A 24648-nucleotide genomic window follows, 5' to 3' on the forward strand; every position below is an offset into this window, starting at 1 on the left:
TAAATGTTAGTCATGCCTATAGGTGTAGCACATGGGCTTACTCATTGACCTTTAACGAAACAAAATTTAAAACTAACTCACCTAGCCCAAAACAAAAATTGGCCATCATATACTAATTATTAAAGTTTTTTTTTTTCATCACTATACACTAATTTTTTTATAGAATTAATACATTTGACACTCTAAATTCGAGACAACTACAATTTAGATTTTATTCACCATTATTATTGTTTTTTGAGTTGGGATTAATTTTTGATGCTACACCTACATGCACGATTCTTATGCCATGGTTTCAAGCAGCAAAGTTTTCAATATAATAATAATACGAGTTACGCAGGTGATACCTGCTGTGAAAGAAGAACCAAATGGCGTGATCCAGTTATATTCCTCAGAGAAAAATGCAAGAGACTCGAGCAGCCTACCTGAACTTGATCAAATTTTGGTTGAGCCAGGTATGGAAACAAAAAGAACTCCTGCCGCTGCTGTTCAGATTCAGCAGCACACAGCAATAGCAACAGCTTGGTGGCTGATAAATAGACTGGTAAATTGCTTGGAATACCCAAAAACTTGGTTGGAAGAGACACGCAGCATGCTGATGATTGTGGCAACCATGATATCGACTACAACTTTCCAAGCTGCAGTTAACCCACCTGGTGGTGTTTGGCAAGAGAATAATACAAATAGTAGCGCTAGAGGCACTACTTATTGCACCCAAAATAACATATGCTTGGCTGGAACTTCAGTGGCAGGCAGCGCCTTCCCCAAAGAATTCCTCGCGTTCGTAACATTCAATACCATCTCGTTTCTTGCTTCTCTCAGTGTCAACCTTTTGCTTGTTGGCTGATTTCCCCTCCGGAATCGCGTAATTATGTGGCTTTTATCAATGGCCATGTGTCTCACTCTCACTTCTATGGCGTTCACCTTTTTACTGGCTTCCCTGTTGGTGGTTCCAAATACTGACATCCTCGTTTCACAAGGAGTTAGATCCCGTAAATCCGCTGTGTTGGTTTGGATTGCGTTGCTTCTAACCATCGCTTTAATCCACACCATTCGCCTAATCATTTGGTTGTCAAGGAAGTTGTGGGGCAGGTTCAAGCATAAGATCCCAAAAAGCCTCAGGAAAGTGGTTGATAGTTTGGTGGATAGTTCGAGAGCACGTCACCGTACCAACAAATTCTGAGGAGAATATACGCCTGTTGTTTCCTTGTGTGTTGAAGGAACTACACCGGATTGCTAAAGTAAACTATCTATTTGACGATGGTGAATGTGTTTAACAAGATCCAGCTGGTTGTGTTTGCCTTAATTTGCTTTAATTTGCTAAAGTAAACTATCTATTTGACGATGGTGAGTTGTGTTTGCCTTAATTTGCTTCTGTTAGAATTTGTTAAGAGTGAGTCAGAATGATCAGTTTGTTTACTAATCTGAAATCTATTTTTATTTCCTCCATATATATATATATATATATATATATAAACATAGTCCTCTTCTACTGAGGGACACCCTTTAGGGTCCCCTACAAACATTTTTTCAACAATCCAAACAATCTATTTTTTTAGTATACATTCATAGATCATTCTTGCAAAAACTTAGACAAATCGGAAACCGTTTCAATATCCAATTGTGTCATACAAAATTAATGAATAAGGTGCTTCAAGAAAGTATTAAAATTTCAGTAATTCAATTTATGGTCAAATGATATCAAATTCAAGTGATTTTTTTTTTGTAGAGATGATCTATGATCTTTGAATGAGTCTCTACAAAATAGATGGTTTGGATTAGTGAAATACAATACGGAGGTTTTTGTACTAGCTCAATTTTAACTAAAACATAAAGAGCATGAATGTGGATGCTCTAAGCTTTGCTTAGCAATTAAGCAAGTACAAAGACAAGAGATTTAGACACGCCGCTTTGGGAAGGAAAACTGAGAGGAGAGTGAAATATTTATCGGGGAGAGTGAAATATTTTATCAGGTTGAGAAAATGTAAAATTTTAGGTCAAGTGATGCAAAAGTTAATATAGAAATGCAAAGTTTCATAATACGAGGGTTTTGATAAAAACGGCCCTAGTATAGCAATTAATATGACACGATGCATGTAGAAACCAACGTGGCTGATAATAATGTCAAACGACTTTTAGTATTCAGAAATTGTCGTGGTTATTTACAATTTTACACGACAAAAGTGTATTTTTGCGGACGTGGTATATTGAGTTAATATGACACTCTTTATGAATAAACCACCGTGGTTATTTACAATTTTACATGATATAATTTGGGTTCCAACTCTAAGTCAAGTCGCATATGCCCTTGGCTCTCTCTACTTCTTTAAAGGTTCGGATTTGGGTGGGAGGTAATAGTTTGGATGTTGGTATGTGTGTGTCTCTCTCACCTCTCTGAAGGTCCAAAATATTGATGACACACACATCACCAACTTCCAAAATATTGTATTTCCCATATTGGTGGTTCAATTGTGATGAGGAACATAGCTCCCAGTGGTAAGATTTCATATCTCTAAGGATACGACAGTTTTACATATAAACCATCGTGTCTTTACTCTATACTTGTTATTTTGTTGATCTACCGTTGTAGGTTACCAAAACCCGGAAAATAAATCTTTAAAAGTAATACAAATTTCAGACGACGGTAGTCATAGAACGACAATTGTGTAAAGGAAATAGAGATGAAGGTATTTTTCAATTAACGAGGTGGATTCCTATAGTATTATACGACGCTCATTGCAAAGAAACCGACGTGGTTAGGTCAAACAACCCAATGCTATATTCTACAATAACGAAGTGGTAAATTACATTTACCACTACCATTTATTTATACACACGATCGTGGTGTACTAACTTAATACATTGCGACGTGGATATTTTTACATTTAGACATCGTTATCTACGCTACTAGTGCTGTGGTTCGCTGTAACTTTATATGACAGTAATGTTATAAATACCGTCGTAGTACATGAGGACGTCATACGTCGAGAAATTTATTTTCATGGTCGTGGTATATGACATTAATACAACTCCGATTTCCAAACGTCGTTGTCTTTAATTTCTACGTCGGTAGCTTCACACCCACTGATAGGACCCGTCCTAAATTTCTTGGATTTGGCGACGAATCCTGTGGTTTTTCCGCTATCAATGCCGGACCCATTTCGGCAGAGTCTCCCTTGAAAAATTGACATTTCCCAAAAAAATTCAACCTGTTAAACACAAAAAGATAGTCCCAAACAACAGCATACACAATGTAGAAACATGCAATGTACAAAATAGACCTCCTTACATCCAACCCTGTCGTAGGCGATAACATAACAATACTAAAGAATTCCAGTTTACAAACGCAATAAATTTCAATAGAAATAAAAATGATTAAACGTAGCCTTATAGAAGTCTAGGGCTTGGTAGTACAAGTCACATATCGGCCGCTCGTTTCAAGTCTAGCTGTTGCATGGGGTTCACTTTGCAAAATCCAAGGGGAGAAGTTGTATAGTAGTGTAGCTCAACAAAAATAAAAATGATTAAACGTAGCCCTACAGAAGTCTGGGGCTTAGTAGCGCAAGTCACGTATCGGCCGCTCGTTTCAAGTCTAGCTATTGTGACAGGATCCGACCCAAATTCAACTTCGGAATATGAGTCGAACCCAGTGTGTATCCAACACCTGGCAGGTGTCGGGCACATTTGACCAAATTGCCCTTCTAACTAAGACTAAAAATCCTTTTAATGTTTGCCTTCTGTCGAAAATTCGGTAGAGTCTTCTCTGCAATTCGCTCATTTCCCAAATTTTCACCTGTGCAGAATGCAACTCATATATCCACAATTGTTCGGCATGCATCAAACAAACAACTTGGATTGACCTCAGCCCTCTTTATACCAAGTAAATCATTCTACCAATTGAAACTGGTCTCAACTTAGAACAACATAAATACATTATCAAGTTCCAAAATAACTTAACTGGACAAACTTTCAGCACTTAAACTTGTGGCTATACCTAGTAACTTTAGATTGCCTATGTACCCTTAACAAGAGATCAAGCCACACGTAGTTCTTTCAATATGCTTGCAAAATAATTCTATTTCTCATGTTAGTGATAAGCTCACCATTATTCACAAGTTCTAAAGTATATACTTTTCAAATTTTCCAATTCTCAGAACAGTTCATACTCAGAACATAAGTAGGCCACTCATTGAACTTCCTCTAACTCATAAATAAATTTTTATATTATTGGTTTGTATATATAAAATAAAAATAAAAATAAAACCAACAAGCTCCGAAGACACTTTTATCCTTTCCTTCGAAACTCACATAAGGCTCATTATATATATATATATATATATGTCAACAACTTAATTGGTATATATATATATTTTCCTCTTTGTGTAAAACAAACTCACCGCTTAAGAAAATAATGGTGATCTGCATAAAATCCTTAAAACTTGTAAACATTCATTCCTTGTCTCATAATATCAAGAAAATAGATATTAAAACCTTTGCCCATAAAATACCAAAATAAAATCCTTAATTTTAGTTTAAAACATCTCAAAACTTAAATTCTCTCCACCTAGGCGTACCCCTATTCCTGATCCGTCAATTCCCTTGATACTGTCAATTCGAATATTATTTTGTCAATTCCTGTAATAATCCGTCAATTCCTTGTGTCGCATTATATGATACATCCTCGCAGGCCTCGATAACACAAAGTCAATCCGAGCCACATTCCTTGCAGGCCTCGGGAACACAAAGTCTACCTGAGCCGCATTCCTCGCAGGCCTCAGGGGACCTTTAGTCAATCTTGTTGTGAATTATGAACTAACTCACTCCCCTTTAGACCTTGTTGTTGATGGACTTTGGACAAACTCAGTGATGGATGAGTCTTACACATACACAGAAAATTAACAAAGCATAGATGACACAAGTGTTTATAGAGGTTCAACAATTTGCGTACATCCTCTTGGTGATCCCCTTGAGAAACTTCACTTATGGTGATAGGTTACCACTTTGGTTTACAAAAGAAAACCTCCTTAGAACTCTACCCTCACAATCTATTTCTCTCACACCCTTTGCTCAACACTTGATACACTTGAAAGACTCTCTCTTTCTCTTGGATTCTCTGCACTCTCTAGCTTCCAGCTACTTAGCCTCACCTTTGCTGTCATGCTTCATCTTCCCTTTTATGTACAAGCCTTTGGACTAGAGAAAGGGCTGCAGCTTCCCCCCTGCAATTAAGGCTTTAGTCAACTATCATAGACCATAGCTTTAGGCAAGTCATTAATACCTATGCACCAGCCATCCTATGCCTTCACATCAGCCACCCTTTCTAGAGCCAAAGAGTAGGTACTCTTTGAAACAAGTCAACAATCACCCATCAGTGTTGTCTTCACCTTTCCAGCAGCTTGCCAACACTCACTTAACTCAGAAGTGACCCAAAAAGTATTTGCAAGACAGTAGAAAGCGATAACACATGAAAAGATAGTTTGAAAATGCGTGACAAACCAAAACCACACGACTGGAGCGACAGTCGCCAAGACCCAGCAATCGGTCGCTTTTGCACAATTTCAAAATCTTCCTCCCAGCTTGAAAAATGACCGGTCGCAAGTTCCCAGCGACCGGTTGCTTTCCCCAATCCTTGTATCCTTAGGTGAGCCAATTTTCCTACAAGGGAAGCCCAAAGGAGGCTGAATCCGGTGATGAAAGAAGTCGTTAAGAAGGAAATTTAGAAGCTTTTGGACGTGGGAATTATATACCCCATTTCGGATAGCAAGTGGGTGAGTCCCGTCCAAGTTGTTCCCAAGAAATCCGGAATTACCGTTGTGAAGAATGAAGACAATGAGTTGGTGCCTCAAAGAATTCAAACGGGTTGGAGAGTATGCATAGATTATAGAAAGCTCAATACCACGACACGTAAGGATCACTTTCCGTTACCATTTATTGATCAAATGCTTGAGCGTCTTGCAGGTCATAGTCATTATTGCTTCTTGGATGGATACTCCGGATACAATCAAATTGCCATAGCTCCAGAAGATCAAGAAAAGACCACCTTCACCTGTCCATTTGCGCTTAGGTACCTCCTCCAAAAGAAGGACGCCAAGCCCCGACTAATTAGGTGGACTCTCTTGCTTCAAGAATTTGATTTGGTGATTAAAGACAAGAAAGGGAGTGAAAACGTGGTGGCTGACCATTTGAGTAGGCTGGCGCAAGGATCCAATGAAGAAGAGGACGTGCTTCCTCTACGTGAAAGTTTCCCCGATGAGCAACTCTTCACCCTCGAAGCCAAGGACCCTTGGTACGCTGACATTATCAATTATAAGGCTTCAAAACTGATTCCAAAGGATCTCACTCGCGCTCAAAAGGATAAGCTTGTAAAAACAAGTAGGTGTTATGTTTGGGATGATCCATACTTATGGAAATATTGTCCAGATCAGATTGTTAGAAGGTGCGTATCTGAATCTGAATTGAACTCTATACTTACCTTTTGTTATTCATCTGCATGTGGTGGACATTTTGGTACTAAGAAAACAGCCCTTAAAGTATTGCAATGTGGTTTTTATTGGCCTAGCTTGTTCAACGATGCATATACTTATTGTTCCACATGTGATAGATGTCAAAGAACCGGTAACATTAGCTCTAGGAATCAAATGCCTTTAACGCCTATCCTTATTGTTGAAATATTTGATGTGTGGGGCATTGATTTTATGGGACCATTCCCTTCCTCTTATGGCTTTATTTACATTCTCCTTGCTGTTGACTATGTCTCTAAATGGGTGGAAGCAATTCCTACCCGGACTAATGATTCAAAAGTTGTTTTGAGTTTTGTGAAGGACAACATCTTTTCTAGGTTTGGAACACCAAGAGCCATTATCAGTGATGGAGGCACTCACTTTTGCAATAGGTCATTTGAGGCACTTTTAAAGCGGTATGGAATTACACATAGGGTCTCGACACCTTATCATCCCCAAACAAGTGGACAAGTGGAGATTAGTAATCGAGAAATCAAGCAAATCTTGGAGAAAACCGTGAGCCCTACGAGAAAGGATTGGAGTTTGAGACTTAATGAAGCATTATGGGCATATAGGACAGCTTACAAAACCCCCATTGGTATGTCTCCTTTTCGTTTGGTTTATGGTAAAGCATGTCACCTTCCGGTTGAACTTGAACATAGAGCATTTTGGGCAATCAAGAAATTCAATTTCGATATGAAAGAGGCTGGAGATGCAAGGCGTCTCCAAGTGAATGAATTGGATGAGATGAGGAATGATGCCTATGAGAGTGCACGGATTTAGAAGGAAAAGACGAAGGCATTTCATGACAAAGCCATTCAAAGGAAGACCTTTGAAATAGGGCAGAAAGTCTTGCTCTTCAATTCACGCCTCCGGCTATTCCCAGGTAAGTTACGTTCTAGATGGTACGGTCCTTTTGTTGTTACTAATGTTTTCCCTCACGGTGCAGTTGAGATTCAAAATGACAAGACGGGAAACATATTCAAGGTGAACGGACATCGCTTGAAGCCATACTATGAATCTTTTGAGCTTGGAAAAGAGAGCATGCACGTGGATGCACCACCCCCCATCTATTGATTAATCATCTAAAGAACAGCGTCTAGCTCACGACTATAAAGAAGCGCTTCTTGGGAGGCAACCCAAGCATTCTTAACTTTTGTTTTCGTTTTTGTTTTTAGTTTATGTGTGATTTCTCGTAAATTTTCATATTTTTGTTTTTGTTATGTTTTATGTTATCAAACTATGGATTTTGTGTTCCAAAGATAAATTTTCGCATTTTTATAGCCCTAGGGTGTTTGCAGCATGTTTCAAATGTGTTACAGAAGTGTTTTTGGTCATTGGCTGAGTTTAGATACCAGAAAACAGAAAAATAGCTTTTATGTTCTTAGTTTGGTCAAAACTAGAATTTCTGCCTAATTTATTTTTTTGCTGTTTTTCAGGTCAATCTGATGCCACCAATATGTTTAGAATGGTTATTCTGATGATTTGGACCAGGTTTGGGGGTCTCCGGTGGCCTACATTATGTTTTAGGACGATTTGAAGCTACCTAAAACACACAAAAAAGGCAGCTGCTGTTTTGCCCAGAATTTGAAGATTTTTCGTCACCAAAGAGGTTTTAGCGACGGTGTTCATCAGATTTTTCGTCAACAAAGAGCTTTTAGCCGCGGTGTTCATCAGATTTTTCGTCGCTAAAAGTTAGATTTCCAGATTTTCATGATTACATATCCAGCTCAATTTCGTTCCAATTTCATCCCATTCCGAGACTTTAACGAGCTATTACGGGTCCGTTGGCATTCAAAGACACAAGTTGTGGGTGTTTGAGTTCGTCTCATTGTCTATCCTCTCTCATTTCGACGTATTCTACGCTTTGCTCATCCATACATCTACACAAACTCGGGAAGTTCTCACACCCCTCTCTCTCTCTTTAAATGAATTTGCATGACTTATGTTTCTTTATTTTTAACATTGAGGACAATGTTTGTTTTAAGTTGTGGGTGATTGAGTTCTTTGGTTTCATAATGTATGCTGCAGCAGTCCTCTGTCTTTGTTTCAAATTCTGTCCTTTTCTGCTGCTGCTTTTGTATTTTGGCCCACGTTGCGTTCTTTGTTTTTTCGATCTGAATCCAACCATATGAAGAACGTGAACTTCGGCCAAGTATTTTGTGAGATACATGTCATTCTTTGCGCCTGGGTCAGAACTGCAGCATTGTTTATTGATTTTCAATCCCTCTTCAACTTTTGGTTTTTATTTAATTAGTTTTTATTCTATTGTTTTGTTTTGTTTTCAGTTTTTTTTTCTTTTAAAAAATAAAAAAAATAAAAAAAATCAGAAAAATGTCATAAAAACCTAAAAATATTTTCTTTAACTTTGAGTCTAGTTTTTATTTTTTTTTGTAGTAGTCACTTCCCAATTCTATGATGAGATTGAATTTTATTGACAATTAACTTGCAAGGAATTGTGAGCATGATATTAATTCTTTACATTATCCTTGTGTTAACCTTAGTTTTGTGATTAAACTTGGTAAATATTTTTGCACATAGCCATATTAATATGAGTTTTGATTGGAGTTCACATGATTTAAATTCCCAAATAAGGCTAGTGTAGACTTGTACAACCCTTATTATGTGAGCTTTTGAGCCTATACCTTTCTTCCCTGAGTGTTATATACTATTCTATAATTTTCATGTCTACAAGTCGTTGTGATCTCATTATTCTTTGTTTTGGTCAAGTACTTGAGGATGTTTAAATTGTTTGCTAGAACTACTTTCATTATCTATTTGAGGCATATTTCATGAACCACATGGATCCTAGGAAGTGATATAGGCCTTGTTTCATTCGTTTGAGCCTTTCCAGCCAACCCATATCAATTTTATCCGTAGTCAACCCCTTGTGCCTTTTATGTAAGCCTTTATCATTCTTTACCCAATTCTCCTCACCTGAACCTTTTGCATATTTATCCTACACCCTTCTAAGGAGTTTTGTAGAGCACTTTCATGGTTAAGGGAGAATTGCACAAATTGTTCAATCATGTGTATATGATACTGTTTCAAAAAAAAAAAAGAAAAAAAAAAGAAAAAAAAAAAGGTCTAATTCCGAAGCCTTTTCAACTCGAGTTTTTAAGCCCGAGGAGTGTTTTACACTTAATACCCTAAAGCTATCTAGCTTGGGAGTTATTGGCCTAACACTTATTACATGGGTTGATTAGAAAGCTAATGGAGTTAAAAAAAAAATATAAATAAATAAAGATAGTATCAAGATAAAATTGTGTGCTAAAGTGCAAGATGTTATAATTTCATGGAAAGCTTTACTTAGCCCTTAGACTTCGTTTGTTCATCTATGTCTCTTTCTTGTTTCACCCATCACCCTAAGCCCTATTACAACCTTAGTGAAAGTCCTACTTGATCCAAGGAGAAGTGTGGTTCCTCATGTGGAAAATAGGTGTGTAAGGACTATGGTCGGATGGTTTAAATGTTTTCAAGTATGCGATATCTTTCCATGAGATCTTTTATTCTTCTCTTGTGCTTTTATTTTATGTGAGTACATCGTACTGATTTGATTCTTCTCACATATATGAGTGACACTATGTTGTCAAATTTCGAGTGCTTTCATTGGAGTGAACATCCTTGGTGAGAATTGAAGTTAAAGCTTGTTCTTATTTGGTTATTTAACTTTTGTGAAGCATAAGTCGTGTTAATATTAATGTTGGCTATTTCACACACGACACTCCAAGTTGTTCAATTAAAGTTTGGTTAACCCCTTGATAATGCCTTGAGTTAATGTTGCTTATTTCTTGGAAGTTAGTTAACCGTTAGTAATTATCTCTGAGATCAATATTGGGAATTTAGTTGTTTGTTTGTCTTGAGTCTTTGTTCTTTTGTTTTTATTTTTCATTTTTTTTTGCTCGAGGACTAGCAAAATCTAAGTTGTGGGTATTTGATAAGTCCATAAATATACTCATTTATGTACTCTTTTTACTTTGGTTTTGTAAGAGAATTAGATTTAAAAAGGGCTTATTACTTTATTTTTCTGATTTTCAGCTTTTCTGCGCTCTTAGAAGGTTTTTTGGAAAATTAACTTTTCGGAGGAATTTTAGTGCAAGACCAATTGGAGATGAAAGCTAACATCTTGAAGTTCAATCTATGATTTTTCTAGAATTTTCTACCGAGCCAATTGGTACAGTATTACAAGTAAAGTTAGCCCACGTGCAGACAGGACAGTTTCGTACATGTTACGTGAATGTGAAGAAACAGAAGCCTTTCCGAATTTTTCAAGTTACGTGCTATATATGGTTGGAAAGATAAGACATTTATCTTTCTAAAATATATTTTTAATGATTTTTCTACAAGGTCGAAGACCCCCAAATCGTGTGAACATTAGGCTGAGCTGTATTTCCCAGTGGAGTTAGGAATTGTGATTTTTACTTTCCTATTTGGATTCCTTGTTTACCAAGACTTCTTGGACGACTTTTCAGTCAATTTTAGGGTTTAGAACTCTGATATAAGTGATATAAAAGATGAGCCAAGGCGGAGAAAAACTATTCACGTCCTAAAGAGATCAACCGCGCAAGAGGAGAAAGCTGCGAACGAGTTCTTTCTTTTCCTTCCTTCTTTTAATTTTCAGTTCTTATGTATTTATTTTTGAGTTCATCCAAGACCATGAGTAACTAATTTCTTGTTAGTTAGGGCTTAATCTTGAAGCCCTAAACATGATTTCAATTTTATAAACAAGTTTAATGGATTTTTAGTTTCTACAAGCGTGATGATTTCGGTTTCTCTATGTTATGTGAATTCTGATATTTTGTTTCTTTGAGTAGCTAACTTAGAAGCATGTATTGGAATTAAATTGTTGTAGAACATAGGTCAATTGCCATATTGAATGTGTTCTTGTTTGCAACAAATAATTGGGTTAAGAACTAGTTATGAGAAATCGATTCTTGAATTCCTAACAACAAATGCCATGTTTTAGGGTTTTTGTGACACTCATATTCTCTTTGATCTTAATAGATTCTTGATTGTTAATTTGAGTAAATGCCATACTAGATTTCAATTAAGAATACACGTATTGATGTAAATGTCATACACTTTACATACACTTAAGAGAGAATCATACAACTCGAGTCAAATGCCATGATCTTGTTGTGAGTGTTGTCATCATATGCTTGCTAGAAATTGATTATCTATTGTTGTTTATGGATTGATTGATTGTTTGGAGGTGGATAGTAAGTCCTAACTATTGTTCTTGATTGATTTTAAACCAATTTCTCTTAAACTCTAATTTAAATTCTCTTTTGTTTCCTTTTCCTTATTTTGTTTGATTCACAAAAACAAATCAAAACCCCCCTTGGTGTTGGCGTGTGTTTGGAAGTCCTTTGTTTTGATTTTCATTGCGTGACATTGATAAACATCTCTTTAGATCACAATCTCCGTGGGATCGACCCTTGCTTGCTTACTATACTATCATTGATTTGTGCACTTGCAAGGTTTTAATATTGTTGTTAAAATTTACCAACAGTCAAGAACCTATACGATTCTCCATCTTATTGCAGACTCACAGAAGCATGCGGTCAACCCAGACTTCTTCTTCTATCACCACCACCAAAGGTTCTACTCTTCATACGTCCTCCAAGATCAGATATTGCATATCCTGTGAGTGTGGAAGAGTATTTCATGACTCACTTACCAAGTTGGGCATTCGTGACATATATGCACCAACTTGTGGAGGAGTGTTGACATGAGTCTCCAAATTAATTGAGGAGATTTACTTCCTTGATTAATTAAGGGATTTACTTTCCTATTTTTTATATAAGTGATAAATCATTGTACAATTAGGAGATACTTTCCTAATTCTTTACTATATATAATTCCTTGTAAAACCTTTATACGTAAACTCCTATATATATCTCCTTATGGAAAAGAATAAAGAACAACCCAAAGTATTCAAACCATATTCATATTTTAGCATGGTATCAGAACTATATATATCCCTTGAAATACAATATACAAATTGCTAGCTGAAAGAAGAGTAACAAAATTTTGATTCCAAATCCAGCATTTCAGTACAACGATGGAGGAATTTGCAACAAATTGATGACTATAAGTCTGCGTCCATCTTGAAGATGAAATTCTTTCCACCATCTTGGAGGCCTGACATAATGCTCTTTGATAGTCACCCACCCTTCTCTAAAAAAGTTCGTCTTTACTCTGCAGGAAAAAAGAAAGAAAAACCAAGATCAATATCAATTGTCCTCCAAAAATATCGATTAATTCTGAAGGAACAAAACTCTGTGTCCTGGTTACTGCAGATGTATTCTTAGGGCCAACCGTCTCCCATTCATCTTCTTCTGCAGAAGATACTAGAGATGATTAATACTCGAGGGCTGTCCTTCAAGCTTAAGTAATTCATCATGCATCTTATCCATAATGAAGCTAAGGAACTCCTGAGCATTTTCTTGTCTGAAAAACAAAAATAATTTCACTAGGCAACTTAAAATAGAAAGTAGAATATAGACACGATGACATAAATATTTACACTCTTGAGGTGTTCTAGATTTCTTCTTTCCTTGGTCCATGAAAATATTGGCGAACTCAGAATAATACAGACGATTGTTAACCTATTTGTTACAACATTTTACCGATCACAAGTTGACTTCTAAAATAATTAATTATCTGTAATTATATATATATATAGTGAAGTTGATATAATTAAGAGGGCACTCATAGTAACTCATTGATCGATCTCCGCAACGTCGTGCAGATCTGAATCTAAAGCAACATTGAAGTCCAATATGGAGCCGTTAACTAATAGGGAGGTACGTACTGTACAGATGGTTATGCTGATAACTTGCGCTTGTACCAGCAGCTGTATAGCTATGCTACTCATGGCAACACAAATCTATTTCACAACACTATTGAAAAGAAGCTTCAGGATGGCTTATTCATGTACATGCCTCCTGTGCTTTCAAACTTGTCTCAGATTACCACATGTGTTTGCAAATGGCTCAAAGTACCCCCCAACCTTTTAAAAACAGTCTCACATTACCCCTTCCGTCAGTTTTTTTTGATATTCCATTACAAATGTTACTGTTCAACACCCCCCCCCCCCCCAAAAAAAAAATTTCCAGAACGGCAGCCCCTCCCCTTTGTTACTGTTCATCGCTTATTTACCCTCCAAAACTCAGAAATTTCTCCTAACCAACACAACTAGCAGCAAGAACAGCTCGAGAGGTTGAAAAACCATACTTGGATCGAAGCAAATAGTGCTTGGAATCGCCCGAACGAGCGATGGAGATTTTGGGTAAAAACTGGGCAATTTCTTGCTTTTTTCGGCGATCCAGATGGCGATTGGCAGCAGCTGAGATGTGAGGCCGGTAGAGGACAACGTGCTGGTTCTTTTGATACCCATGTCGTCGCTTGGGGTGGCCAGAGAAGGAGATGGCAGCCCAAAAACTGGTCTGATGAACAGTAACAAAGGGGAGGGGCTGCTGTTCTGGAATTTTGGGGGGAGGGGGGATGAAAGGGGGGATGAACAGTAACATTCGTAACAGAACTTCAAAAAAACTGACGGAAGGGGTAACGTGAGACGGGTTTTAAAAGGTTGGGGGGTACTTTGAGCCGTTTGCAAATACATGTGGTAATCTAAGACAAGTCTAAAAGCACAAGGGGATGTACATGAATAAGCCCGTTAGGATCCCAATGCTCGCGTTCAGTTGCTGTCTCGACGGAGCCTCCAAAATAACACATTTGTTCATATAACTGTGAGCTCTGCCCATGCCGAACTAGCAGCCGAGATCTTACAACAACACAAGCCCCTTTTGTCAGAGAAAAACTTTGAAGGCGACACTGCGCTCTACATTGCGGCCAAATCAGAGGATATAGATAAGACAACAAACACTCTTCTTCGCGAAGCACGAGGAACAACAAACATTGAAAATAATGGGGATTAAAAATAATGAGGAAAACACTGCCTTGCACGAGGCCTTGATTCAAGGTCACCAATCCGTAGCCAAGTGTTTGATAGAGGCCGATCCTGCCGTTTCACTTTACATTAAGAGCACTTTCAGTAGTTTGCCCCTTGCCATGGCAACTATTATTCATTTTTTTATTTTTTTTACAACTTTTTTTACTTAAACAATTAATTTGGCTGATATTTTCGGATAAGATTTTTGGGTTCCTACGTGTCAATACTATTCATATCGGATAAGATTTTTGGTTTCAAATTTCAGATAAATTTCAAAATTCAAATTTCAGATAAATTTCAAATTTCAAATTTCAGATGAATTTCAAATTTTAGATAACATTTTCACCCTCTAAACTTGCGTCACGTGTCATCTCCATCTGCCTAAATTTTTCCATAAAACCAGAGGCTCAACTCATACCTCCCACACCAGATCTTCTCTACATTTTCATTTCTCAGATTTTAGATTTCATTCTCCATTCTCAATAGCAGACATGCAAGAGGTTTTGGAGAGGCAAGAGCAAGAAACTAGAGAAAGAATGCGTAGACGAGCTGCAAACAAAAGGGTGCAAAGAGAACTAGATGAGCAACTTGGCATAGCAGTTGCTTTGCTTGATGAAGAAAACTAGAGCCGCCTTTGTTCATGAGAAGGCCGTGGCCCGAATGTGGACAAACATAGACATTCTCGGGGTAAGAATCTTCTAGAAAATTATTTTATCTCTCATTCTCTGTACTCTGATGTTCATTTTCAAGCGAGATATAGAATGCAACCCCATTTGTTCAATTGCCCTTTCACAAAATTCCTGATGAATTTTTTTCCACATATGACAGAATTTCATCTCATTGCCCGTTACGGGACAATGACTAATTTGGACCCAAGACTCACACAAGCTAACATCTTCCATCATGTTCCATGCTCCGGTTTCACTAGAAGAACCCATAATATGATAGAGAAAAATACAACTTGAAAGTGAAATTTTTTTTGAGTAGAAAATGAATAATAGTAGAAGGAGAAGAAAATGTATGAGGATTTCATGTTAAAAGTGAAGAGTATTGGTTGGTACTTATAGAAAAAAAAAATTCAGTAATTTTTTTGTATTTTTTAATGATTTTTTTTCATTATTTTATTGCACAAAAATTGGTTGCTGTTCAATTGGAGCAAAAAGTTTGATCGGAGAGCCCAGGACGCGACATAATGCACGCGCCAAATTAAAAAAAATTGAATGTCAGGGTTGACGTCAGCTCAAAACTCTGGCTGGAGCTCGGGCCAGCCCTGCCCTCTGGCCAACCCATGTTGCTTGGTCCCACCTTGCGCCCGGGCCTCCCTTTGCTACTGAAAATGGGTTTTTAGCCCAAACCCCACCTAGCCCTCCCCCAAACCCCACTGTTGGAAATGCTCTAATAAGGAACATAAGTCCCTTTTGTCTGGCCGCTGAACAAGGGCTTGTTGAGATAGTGAAGCTAATAAAAGACAAAGCAGTTGAGAAGAACCCAAAAATTGAAGGCAAGTCCCCGTTGTTTGCTGCAATTCTAGGCCGCCAGAAAAAAGGTTCATACATTGAAATAATAATTCTTTTTTATTTATTTATAGCAAATATGACTTTTCCCCTTCAAACTAATTATGTCTTATCTACAACCTATCATTTTATTTTTCTATAAATAAAACCTAATTTTTATAAGTAAAATTCGATGACTAAGATCTAACTCATCAAGGTACCTAAGTTTTTTTAAGTCAAGCTACCTAAACTTAAAATCTAATTTATTGTACTTTTTTCAATTACAAAAATACCCCTAATTAGTGTTTACCAATATGCACCTTAATGGTTTAATTTTGCATACATTTAGGGATTTTTAAGTTAGTTTTTCCCCTCTTTTTTTAAAATCAAATATAAATTGGTACTCTTCGAATGTTTCCCAATTTGACTACTTGATCATGTACTTTTTTAAATTTTAAATTAATATTGGTCAGATAATTTTTATATAAAAATTCCAGGTTTTAATTTGTATGGTTTGAATTTAATTTTTTCAAAGGGAAAGAATGTGTATTTGCTCCCTATAGTTCTTGATCCCTCTGTTTTAGGTTCTCTAAATTACCTACATTTTCTAGTACATTAAAATACAACAAACTTAGGTAATTAATTCTTAGTAAACTAAAAAAGAATTATGGATAATTAATTTACCTATACAATCTCGGTAAGTTCTTTTACCTACAAAATATAGGTAAATTAGTACCCCTTTTTTATATTTATAAATAGCATGCCCATTTTTTCATTACTAATGTACCTATTTTTCATACATAATGTGTCTATTTTTTTCATAAATAATCTATCTATATTTTTCATAAAATAATGTGCCTATTTTTTTTTCATAAATAATGTACCTATTTATTTTATAGAACTAATTTCAGTAGTAACGTTTCATTTTGTTTTATTGAAATAATGTACCTATTTTCTACAAATAGCGTGCCTATTTTTTCATAAATAATGTACCATTTTTCTTTACAAATATGTACCCTTTTGTGGAATATAGGTAAATTATTTTGGAGTTGACATGGTCACAATAATTTTTAGGTTATTAAAAATAGCGTACCACCGCCCACAATAATTGGTGTGATTATTTCCCACAGTGAAGAGCACCACCGCCCACAATAATTTTTAAGTAAATTTAGGTTTTAGTCATAAAAAAACTTTCACTTTTGGAAAAAGCCAAAGCTTTTTCAAAAAAGACAGAAAAACCTCTCGACTTTCAAATTAAAGACATGCAAATGTAAATGATTCATTAAGAAATCCAAAAATAAATAAGGGCAACTTTGTCCATTTTAACTTCTTTTAAAAAATTTCTCTCTCCTTTGGGTTTTTCCAAAGTCTCCCTAATTTTTATATACATAATTAGAGGATATTAGGTAAATTTCCCTTCCCACGAGCAAGACGAAGTTTGAACTAATTTTGATTGTGGCTCATTATTCCATTGCTCAAAATTAGGGGCTTAAAAAATTGTCAGCAATTAAAGAGTAATTTAATGGCATAATTGGTAAATAAATAAAATTACATGGATACATTTTATCCTACATGGCATCTAATTTTCAAATTGGGTTTTATTTAAAGGTTTTATTATTGGTGGGTTATGGTCTAGAGTTTTTAAATTGCTAGGGCCAATATTAATGTGACTTTTTTTTTTTTGTCACAACGAACAGTGTGATATATTTTGATAGATATTACAACCTCTTCATAAAAAATAAAAAATTTATCAATATAATCATGTTGTTCTAATTTATACTTGATTCATTTTCTGACGCTAGAAGTCCTAAGGATAATATCAAACATGGAAGCAAATATTTTGAACTCAAGAGATGAGAAAGGGAGGACTCCACTACATTGTGCATTCTCATCAATTGGTTATCTAGAAGGAGTTCACTTCTTAGGCAGGTCTCGCGGATTCTCATCAAGAGGATCATTGTGGGAACTTTCCGATCCATTGTGCATCAAGCAAATGTCATGTCGACATTATTAAAGAGCTGCTTCAACATTGTCCCGATTCAATGGAATTGAGGAACTCAAGTGACCAAAATATACTCCATGTTGCAGCAAGATGTGTCGAGGACAATCTTGTCAAATATTTTATCAAGAAGGTTGAGTTTCAAATGTTGATCAACCAAAAAGACAACAGAGGAAATACCCCTTTGCACTTGGCAAAGATGTACCATCATCCCAAGGTTGTGGACCTTTTCACTTTCGATAGAAGGACCAACTTAAAGGTCTTGAATGATAGGGGCATGACATCTCTTGACATTAGAGAAAGAGCTTTGGAAACTAGTGCATCATATCATGGGGGTACGTTTGTGCTATACCTACTTTTATTATATTACTGATGATGATGATTTTGGCTATCAGAACCAAGGCACTTCCTTGTTTTATTTAGTGTGTTAGGCACAAGACATCATTTAGTAGTCTAGAAATTGAACAAAGAACTAAAAGGAGAAACAAGTAATTGAGAAAATACTGAAAACACTTGAGGCAAATATAAATAAGCTGGAATGGATTATCTAAAATAGGGATCATCATTTGGCTAGGGTTCCGCTGGCCAAAGTGGGTAACTCGAGGTTCGATGGGCCAAAGTCCAACCTAAACCGATGGTTAGTTAGGCCCATTTGGCCCGACCTGTTCTAAGGTTGGATAGGGCTTGCGCTTAGGATATGAAAACTTCGGCCTACCCACGGCCTAGCCTGACTAGGCCCGCCTTCTGTCTTACACTGCCTTATTTTCATCCCCCCATTTGGATTCAATTAAAAATACTAGAAATTCAAATTCCCAACAAATCAAAATATAAAAATCCAATTTTAGTATAAGATACAGTTTATATCAATATTGATACCTCAATAAGTCAATGTATATACTTTATTCTAAAACCTCACAAAATCGTGTTTAATTATTAAAAATGTATGGAATATAAATGTTTTCAAAAGTTCATTTTTATACTTAGTCAATATTGAGGTACCAATACTGATATAAACTATATCTTATACTAAAACTGGATTTTCATATTTTGATTTGTTAGGAATTTCATTTTCTAGTATTTTTAATTGGATCCAAATAGGGGAACTTCCTTACTTACATTGTAAACTTAAGTGAATGGAGTAATATAAAAATTAATTAAAGTAAAAAGACAACACATTTACTTAACAATAAAATTAAGGCAATAGGTGGACCTACTCGGCCCAGCCCAACTTGGAAAGCCCGCCTAGGCTAGATCTGATGAGCGGGACCAGGCTGATCCCTTTGAAACCTCATCCCGACTCGAAATAAAAAATCCCATCAAAGCCGACCCGGCCCAATGACGATCCCTAATTTAAAATGTACCATACATCGTGTTGTGGATCCACTAGAGGTTCTGTTGCTCTTGAGCACAATTGACAGAACCCACTATGAATTCCAAGGAATCCGTGATTAATCTTGTGATTTTTCTGACATCAATCTGATGTCGGGCCCACTTACTAAAGAGGGACGAGGCTTTCTGCCAAAATTTCAACAGAGTCTCTTTTGAAAAACGGACGTTTCCCAAATTTTTAAAACCTGTCAAACACATAAATTTATCCCAACAACAGCATGTACAATGTAATAGCACACAATTTACATAAGCGGTCTCCAACCTTACATCCAACCTTAGCATGGGCGATAACAGAGCATATCAAAAATAGATAAAGAGTATCCTACTGAAAGTCGGGGCTCGGAAATTCGGGTCTTCGCTCGGCCACTCGACTCAACTCAAACTACTGCCTGGGGGCCCAAAACAGGAAATTTGTGAGTGTACAAAAATAAGGTTTTCACATAGTTAAAAACAACATACTAACCCCACTGTTTGGAAAACGATTCTGAAAAGGGTATGCATTCAAAACTGATGTAGATATATATATAGCTAAGTCAAAACCAAAGTGAAATCCATATTCTCGTAATGGTATACTAATACCAATCCCACTCAAAACTTTTCCTATTTTCTCTGAACAACTCCTACCCAAAATGCGTGTCCGTTGGCACCGCTATCGAGGAAGGATCCTCACTATGAACAAGAACAAAACTATATGTGTATATATATAAAATATTTTTATATATACATAAGTATGACCACTACCAAACTTATATCGGGGAAGCAATCCAACTGGGAGATTGTTTGACTAAACCATATGGAAGAATCCTCAATTGATCATGTGGCTAGGGAACGAGCCTTCTAACTGGAGGACTGTCTCACTAGTAGGTACACTAGAATCCTCAATACTCGTACGCTTGTGACAAGTCCAACGCACGCAAACTAACCCTGTTAAGGGTCTATGAAACACCCCGTCAAGGGTGCCTGGGTTCCAACATATCCAAGTATCCCAAAATTCCAAGTATCCAATCCAAGTATTCCAAAACTGAGGAGGTACATAGGGTAGTGCTAATAGCACTTCAAACTGACATAAACCATGCCCTAACTCACATTCCATAATCCCTTTCCACCAAACCCATGTACCCCACACATCCAAGTATACATAGTATTCTCCAGAAATAGCATGTATCAATTCAAGATAATCACAATTCACAAATATCCAAATATACTTCCAATAACTTCATTAAAACATTATATTTCATCAATTAAATATATAACAAACTCAATAAGCAAATAAATCATTATGCATAGCTTTCCATCTTGAAAATAATGATATTATTATTTAAAAACAAAGTCCACTCACAGATAATCCAAAGCGGCTTGTAATAGGACCCGACCCAAATTCCACTTTGGAATCTGAGCCGAATCCTGTGCGTGTCCAACACCTGGCAGGTACTAGGCACACTTCACCAAATTGCCCTTCTATTTAAGACTCAATTTCTTTTTCGGTTTGCCTTCTGTCGAAATTTTGGCAGAATCTCCCCTGTAATTCGCTCATTTTCCAAAATTTTCATATGTACAAAATGCAACTCATAGCTACAATCGTTCATTATGCATCAAACAAATAACTTTGAATGGCCTCATGCCTCTTTATACCTAATAAATCATTCTGCCATCTGAAATTGGTCTCAACTCTTATAAAAAAAAAATGAATACATTAAAAAATTTCAAAATAACTTAACTGAACAAGTGTTCAACACTTGATCTTATGGCTGCACCTAGTAACTCTAGGTTGCCCACATACCCTTACTCAGGGATCTAGCCATACGTAGTTCTTTCATACTTCCCCAACCAAAGCTTCAACACTAAATAATCCTCTAAAAACGTACAAAAGATTTTGATTTAAGAACAATCTTTCACCCACTCACATATGTGTAAAAGCAACCCAAATATGTATGAAAACGATAAAGTTACTAAAATAACTTTTGGTCATGTAACACCTTAATATCGCTGCCAACAGTTTGAATAAAACATGCTTCTATAGTCCACATATAATAACAGACTCATCACTGAAGATAATAGATATGAATTGTAGAAAATCCTTAAAACTTGGAAACCTTCAATCCTTGTCTCATAAAATCAGAAAATATGTATTTAAAACTTTTACTCAAAAATACTAAGATAAAATCATCAATTTAAATTTAAACATCTTAAAACTACACTCCACCTAGGCGTACCCCCATTCATGATCCGTCAATTCCACTAATATTCCATCAGTTCTAATAATATTCCGTCAGTTCGAAGTGTCACATAAGCGATACATTCTTGTAGGCCTCGGAAACACATATTCAACCCGAGCTGCATTCCTCGCGAGACTCAGGGGATACTTAGTCAACCTGAGCCGCATTCCTCGCAAGACTCAAGAGCCATATAGTCAACCTGAGCCGCATTCCTAGCAGAACTCAGGGAACACGTAATCAGCCCGAGAATGCACATCCTCGCTCCACATGGTTCAGGCGTCCCCGAAACTCTTGGGGCATTGTCATAATTGACAAAACTGTTTCAAAGGCAACCCGGGGGGGGGGGGGGGGGGGGGTGTGTGGTACTCCTGTGGTGGGTTCGAAAACCATATTCCAAAACTTATCATAAAATTTTCCATATTCCACAAATCCATATTTCAAATCTTTTCTAAACTTTCCAAAAATTAGTTCTCAACTACCTTTGAATTTACACCACATATTGTTGAGAACCAGTGTCCGTAATTCATCATTCTCAAACTATTGAGTATATATATTAAATATAGACATGTACTTAGAAAGTATAAGCGATTACATAGTAACTCATAAACATTAAATCATTCAATAACACTCAATCAAATAATAATAATCATAATTAAATCAATAAGAGATCCCATCACTTCCAATAATGCATAAACTTTGAATATCCGGAATAAGATCCAGGAATACCATAAAATACTATAATCTAATCTCAAAATCCAACCATAATCAAAATAATTCACATAACAGAGTGGTCAAACTTCTCGGATGCCTCGTTTCTATAATCGTTCTTGCACTTCTCGAAGGATGAAACTACCTCGGAAGACTCAAGGTCAACCGAGTGGTCAAACTTCCCAAAATAGGTCACAACCTCCGATTTTCGATTCGAAAGTTCCTATGGGTTCAACAAGGTTTAATAAACGTGTCTTGTTAGTTTGGTCTACATTGAACGGTCAAATCACTCGCGACCGCATGATCAGATAGTTATCACTTATCCTTAATTTTGAATTCTTGAATCAAAGCATCCAAGACTCCCATTCACGATTCGCCAATTCCTACACGATCCTAGAGATGCCTAGATTAACATATTTTAAATTGGAAACGATCCAACAGTTCGAACATATCGAACTCTGATAACACCCAATATGATATCTAATCGACGGTCAAATGATAACCAATTTCAAATCCAAGAATACCATCGTGCTTGAGACGAAATGAGAATCATTTCAGGACCCAAAGACCTGCCATTAAGTGACCACGCTCTGCCACATGCCCCAGCGACGTGCAGGTGTCGAAAGCCATTATAGCAATAGGAAAATCTCCAAACTGCCGGTCAAGACCTATACCTATATGATCAAAACAATGAATGGAACAAAAACCCCAAAAAGTGGCCAGAAATAGCCGAAATCGTGAGCCGAAAAGGGCCAAATTTCAATTGTTAAATCGAGTTACAAAATATAGAAATCGATCCTATTCAACCCAACCATTAGCTAGAACTCATTGAGAGGATGAAAAAGCATACTTGGGTTGAAGAATTTGGTGGCTGGAATCTTTGGAACGAGCGGTGGAAGTTTTACATAAAAACCAGCGAGTTTTCTTGATATTCTGGCCACCTGGGCCATGGCAGAGGCGGGGAAGGGCTAGGGTAGGAAGGAGGAGGCGGGCCAGTCATTTTGGGAATGGTCCCGGCCTAGATGGTGGCTGGATGTGGCGACAGCCGCTTGAAAACAGATGGGTTGGAGGGAGAGGGTGGGTCTGTCGTGTGCGAAGGGAGGGGAGAGAGAGAGAGGTTCTAGATTTTTAAAAGCCATTTTTGAAATAATTACTGTTTTGCCACTATGCTTTCTTTGATCATAACTTTTTCGTTATAACTCCGATTTAAGCCCACTACGTGTCTACGGACTCATCTTGGCGTGCTTTGTGCAATTGGTCTACTAAATCCCTAAATTCTTTCCCGACCAAAAAGTCAACTTTTAAACCCATTAAAATATTCTCAGATAAAATTATCTTTTACTATAGTACTTTAATAATTAAATATTAATTTAGGATCGGGTCATTACAGCTTGACCCTGAGAGGGTCCCGCCTGTTGAGTACGCTGGGCCGGAGTACCTATTGAAGGATACGAGGACAAAATTAAAATAAAAAACTTCGAACGAGAATTTTAAAATAAATTCTTAGTTTTTTCGGGATTCCATGTGTCTGAATGACGGACGAGAAGTTTCTAAAGTCCAACTTCGTGTTTCAAATGGTGGAAAAACCTCGGAAGACGCTCGGTCAACTGAGTGGTCGAACTTCCAAAACTTGATCAACCTAGCCCGCAGGGTCCACGCCCTCCAATATATGATCCAAAAGTTCTTACGGGTTCAACAAGTTTTACTAAACACATCTTGTAAGTTTGGCCCAAATCGAGCAGTTGGATCGCTCACGATGGTACTATCAGACGGTCACCGTTTTACGTAATCTGTGAATTATTGAATCGAAACATCCAGGTGGTTGATTGTAGCTGAAGAGGATGGAGCAGAGGAGAATGCAACTGATGAGGTGGTGGCAAACGTCACGGATGAGGCGGATGGAGCTACTGAGAGCATGGCTGATCAGACGGATGCTGAAGAGGCTGCAGATCAGGGATCTCTGGCCAGCGTCTCATAATAGATGAAGACTCCTTTATTTCTTTTCAGCTTTTGTAGTCACCTTTTTGTTTCTTTAGAATATTTGGTCTTGTTTAACCATCTTCTTTTTGTTGAACTTGGCCGGTTGGTCACTTTGCTATGGAAATTTCAATTATTATTTTTTCAACTTCAATTTGCATATTGTCTTGTGAATTGCTTGAGTAACCGGCTAGCATCTTGGCTGTGCCTTTCCTTTAGGATATTGACAAAACCTAGGGTCCCCCTTGAGAGACTCCGGGCATATTCTGTATCTCCCATAGGATGCTTTGGTCGTCACCATGCGTCTAATGATAGACGCTGCTTATGGGCAACTGCATGACTATCCTGCCCCCCTTAGGAAATGGATAGGAATCTGGATATCTCCCTTAAGATGCATGGAGATCTCCCTTAG

At 37.0% G+C, this 24648-nt stretch overlaps 1 protein-coding gene across 1 annotated transcript; it reads left to right on the top strand.

The window, feature by feature from the left end:
• LOC109948099 (cyclin-dependent kinase 4 inhibitor C-like) lies at positions 17990 to 24237 on the top strand. Its single transcript, XM_020560026.1, has 2 exons — positions 17990 to 18285; positions 24078 to 24237. Exons 1-2 carry the CDS (start codon positions 17990 to 17992, stop codon positions 24235 to 24237), a joined length of 456 nt encoding a protein of 151 aa, XP_020415615.1.

Source organism: Prunus persica, chromosome G3 (assembly GCF_000346465.2).
Source record: "Prunus persica cultivar Lovell chromosome G3, Prunus_persica_NCBIv2, whole genome shotgun sequence".
NCBI classification, from domain to species: Eukaryota; Viridiplantae; Streptophyta; class Magnoliopsida; order Rosales; family Rosaceae; genus Prunus; species Prunus persica.

Bases quoted from the DNA above. Each gene is read 5' to 3' on its own strand.
- LOC109948099 (XM_020560026.1), top strand. From the start codon at position 17,990: ATGGAATTGAGGAACTCAAGTGACCAAAATATACTCCATGTTGCAGCA. The intron at 18,286-24,077 runs GTTTGTGCTATA...CGAAACATCCAG, and splicing joins GCATCATATCATGGGGGTAC to GTGGTTGATTGTAGCTGAAG.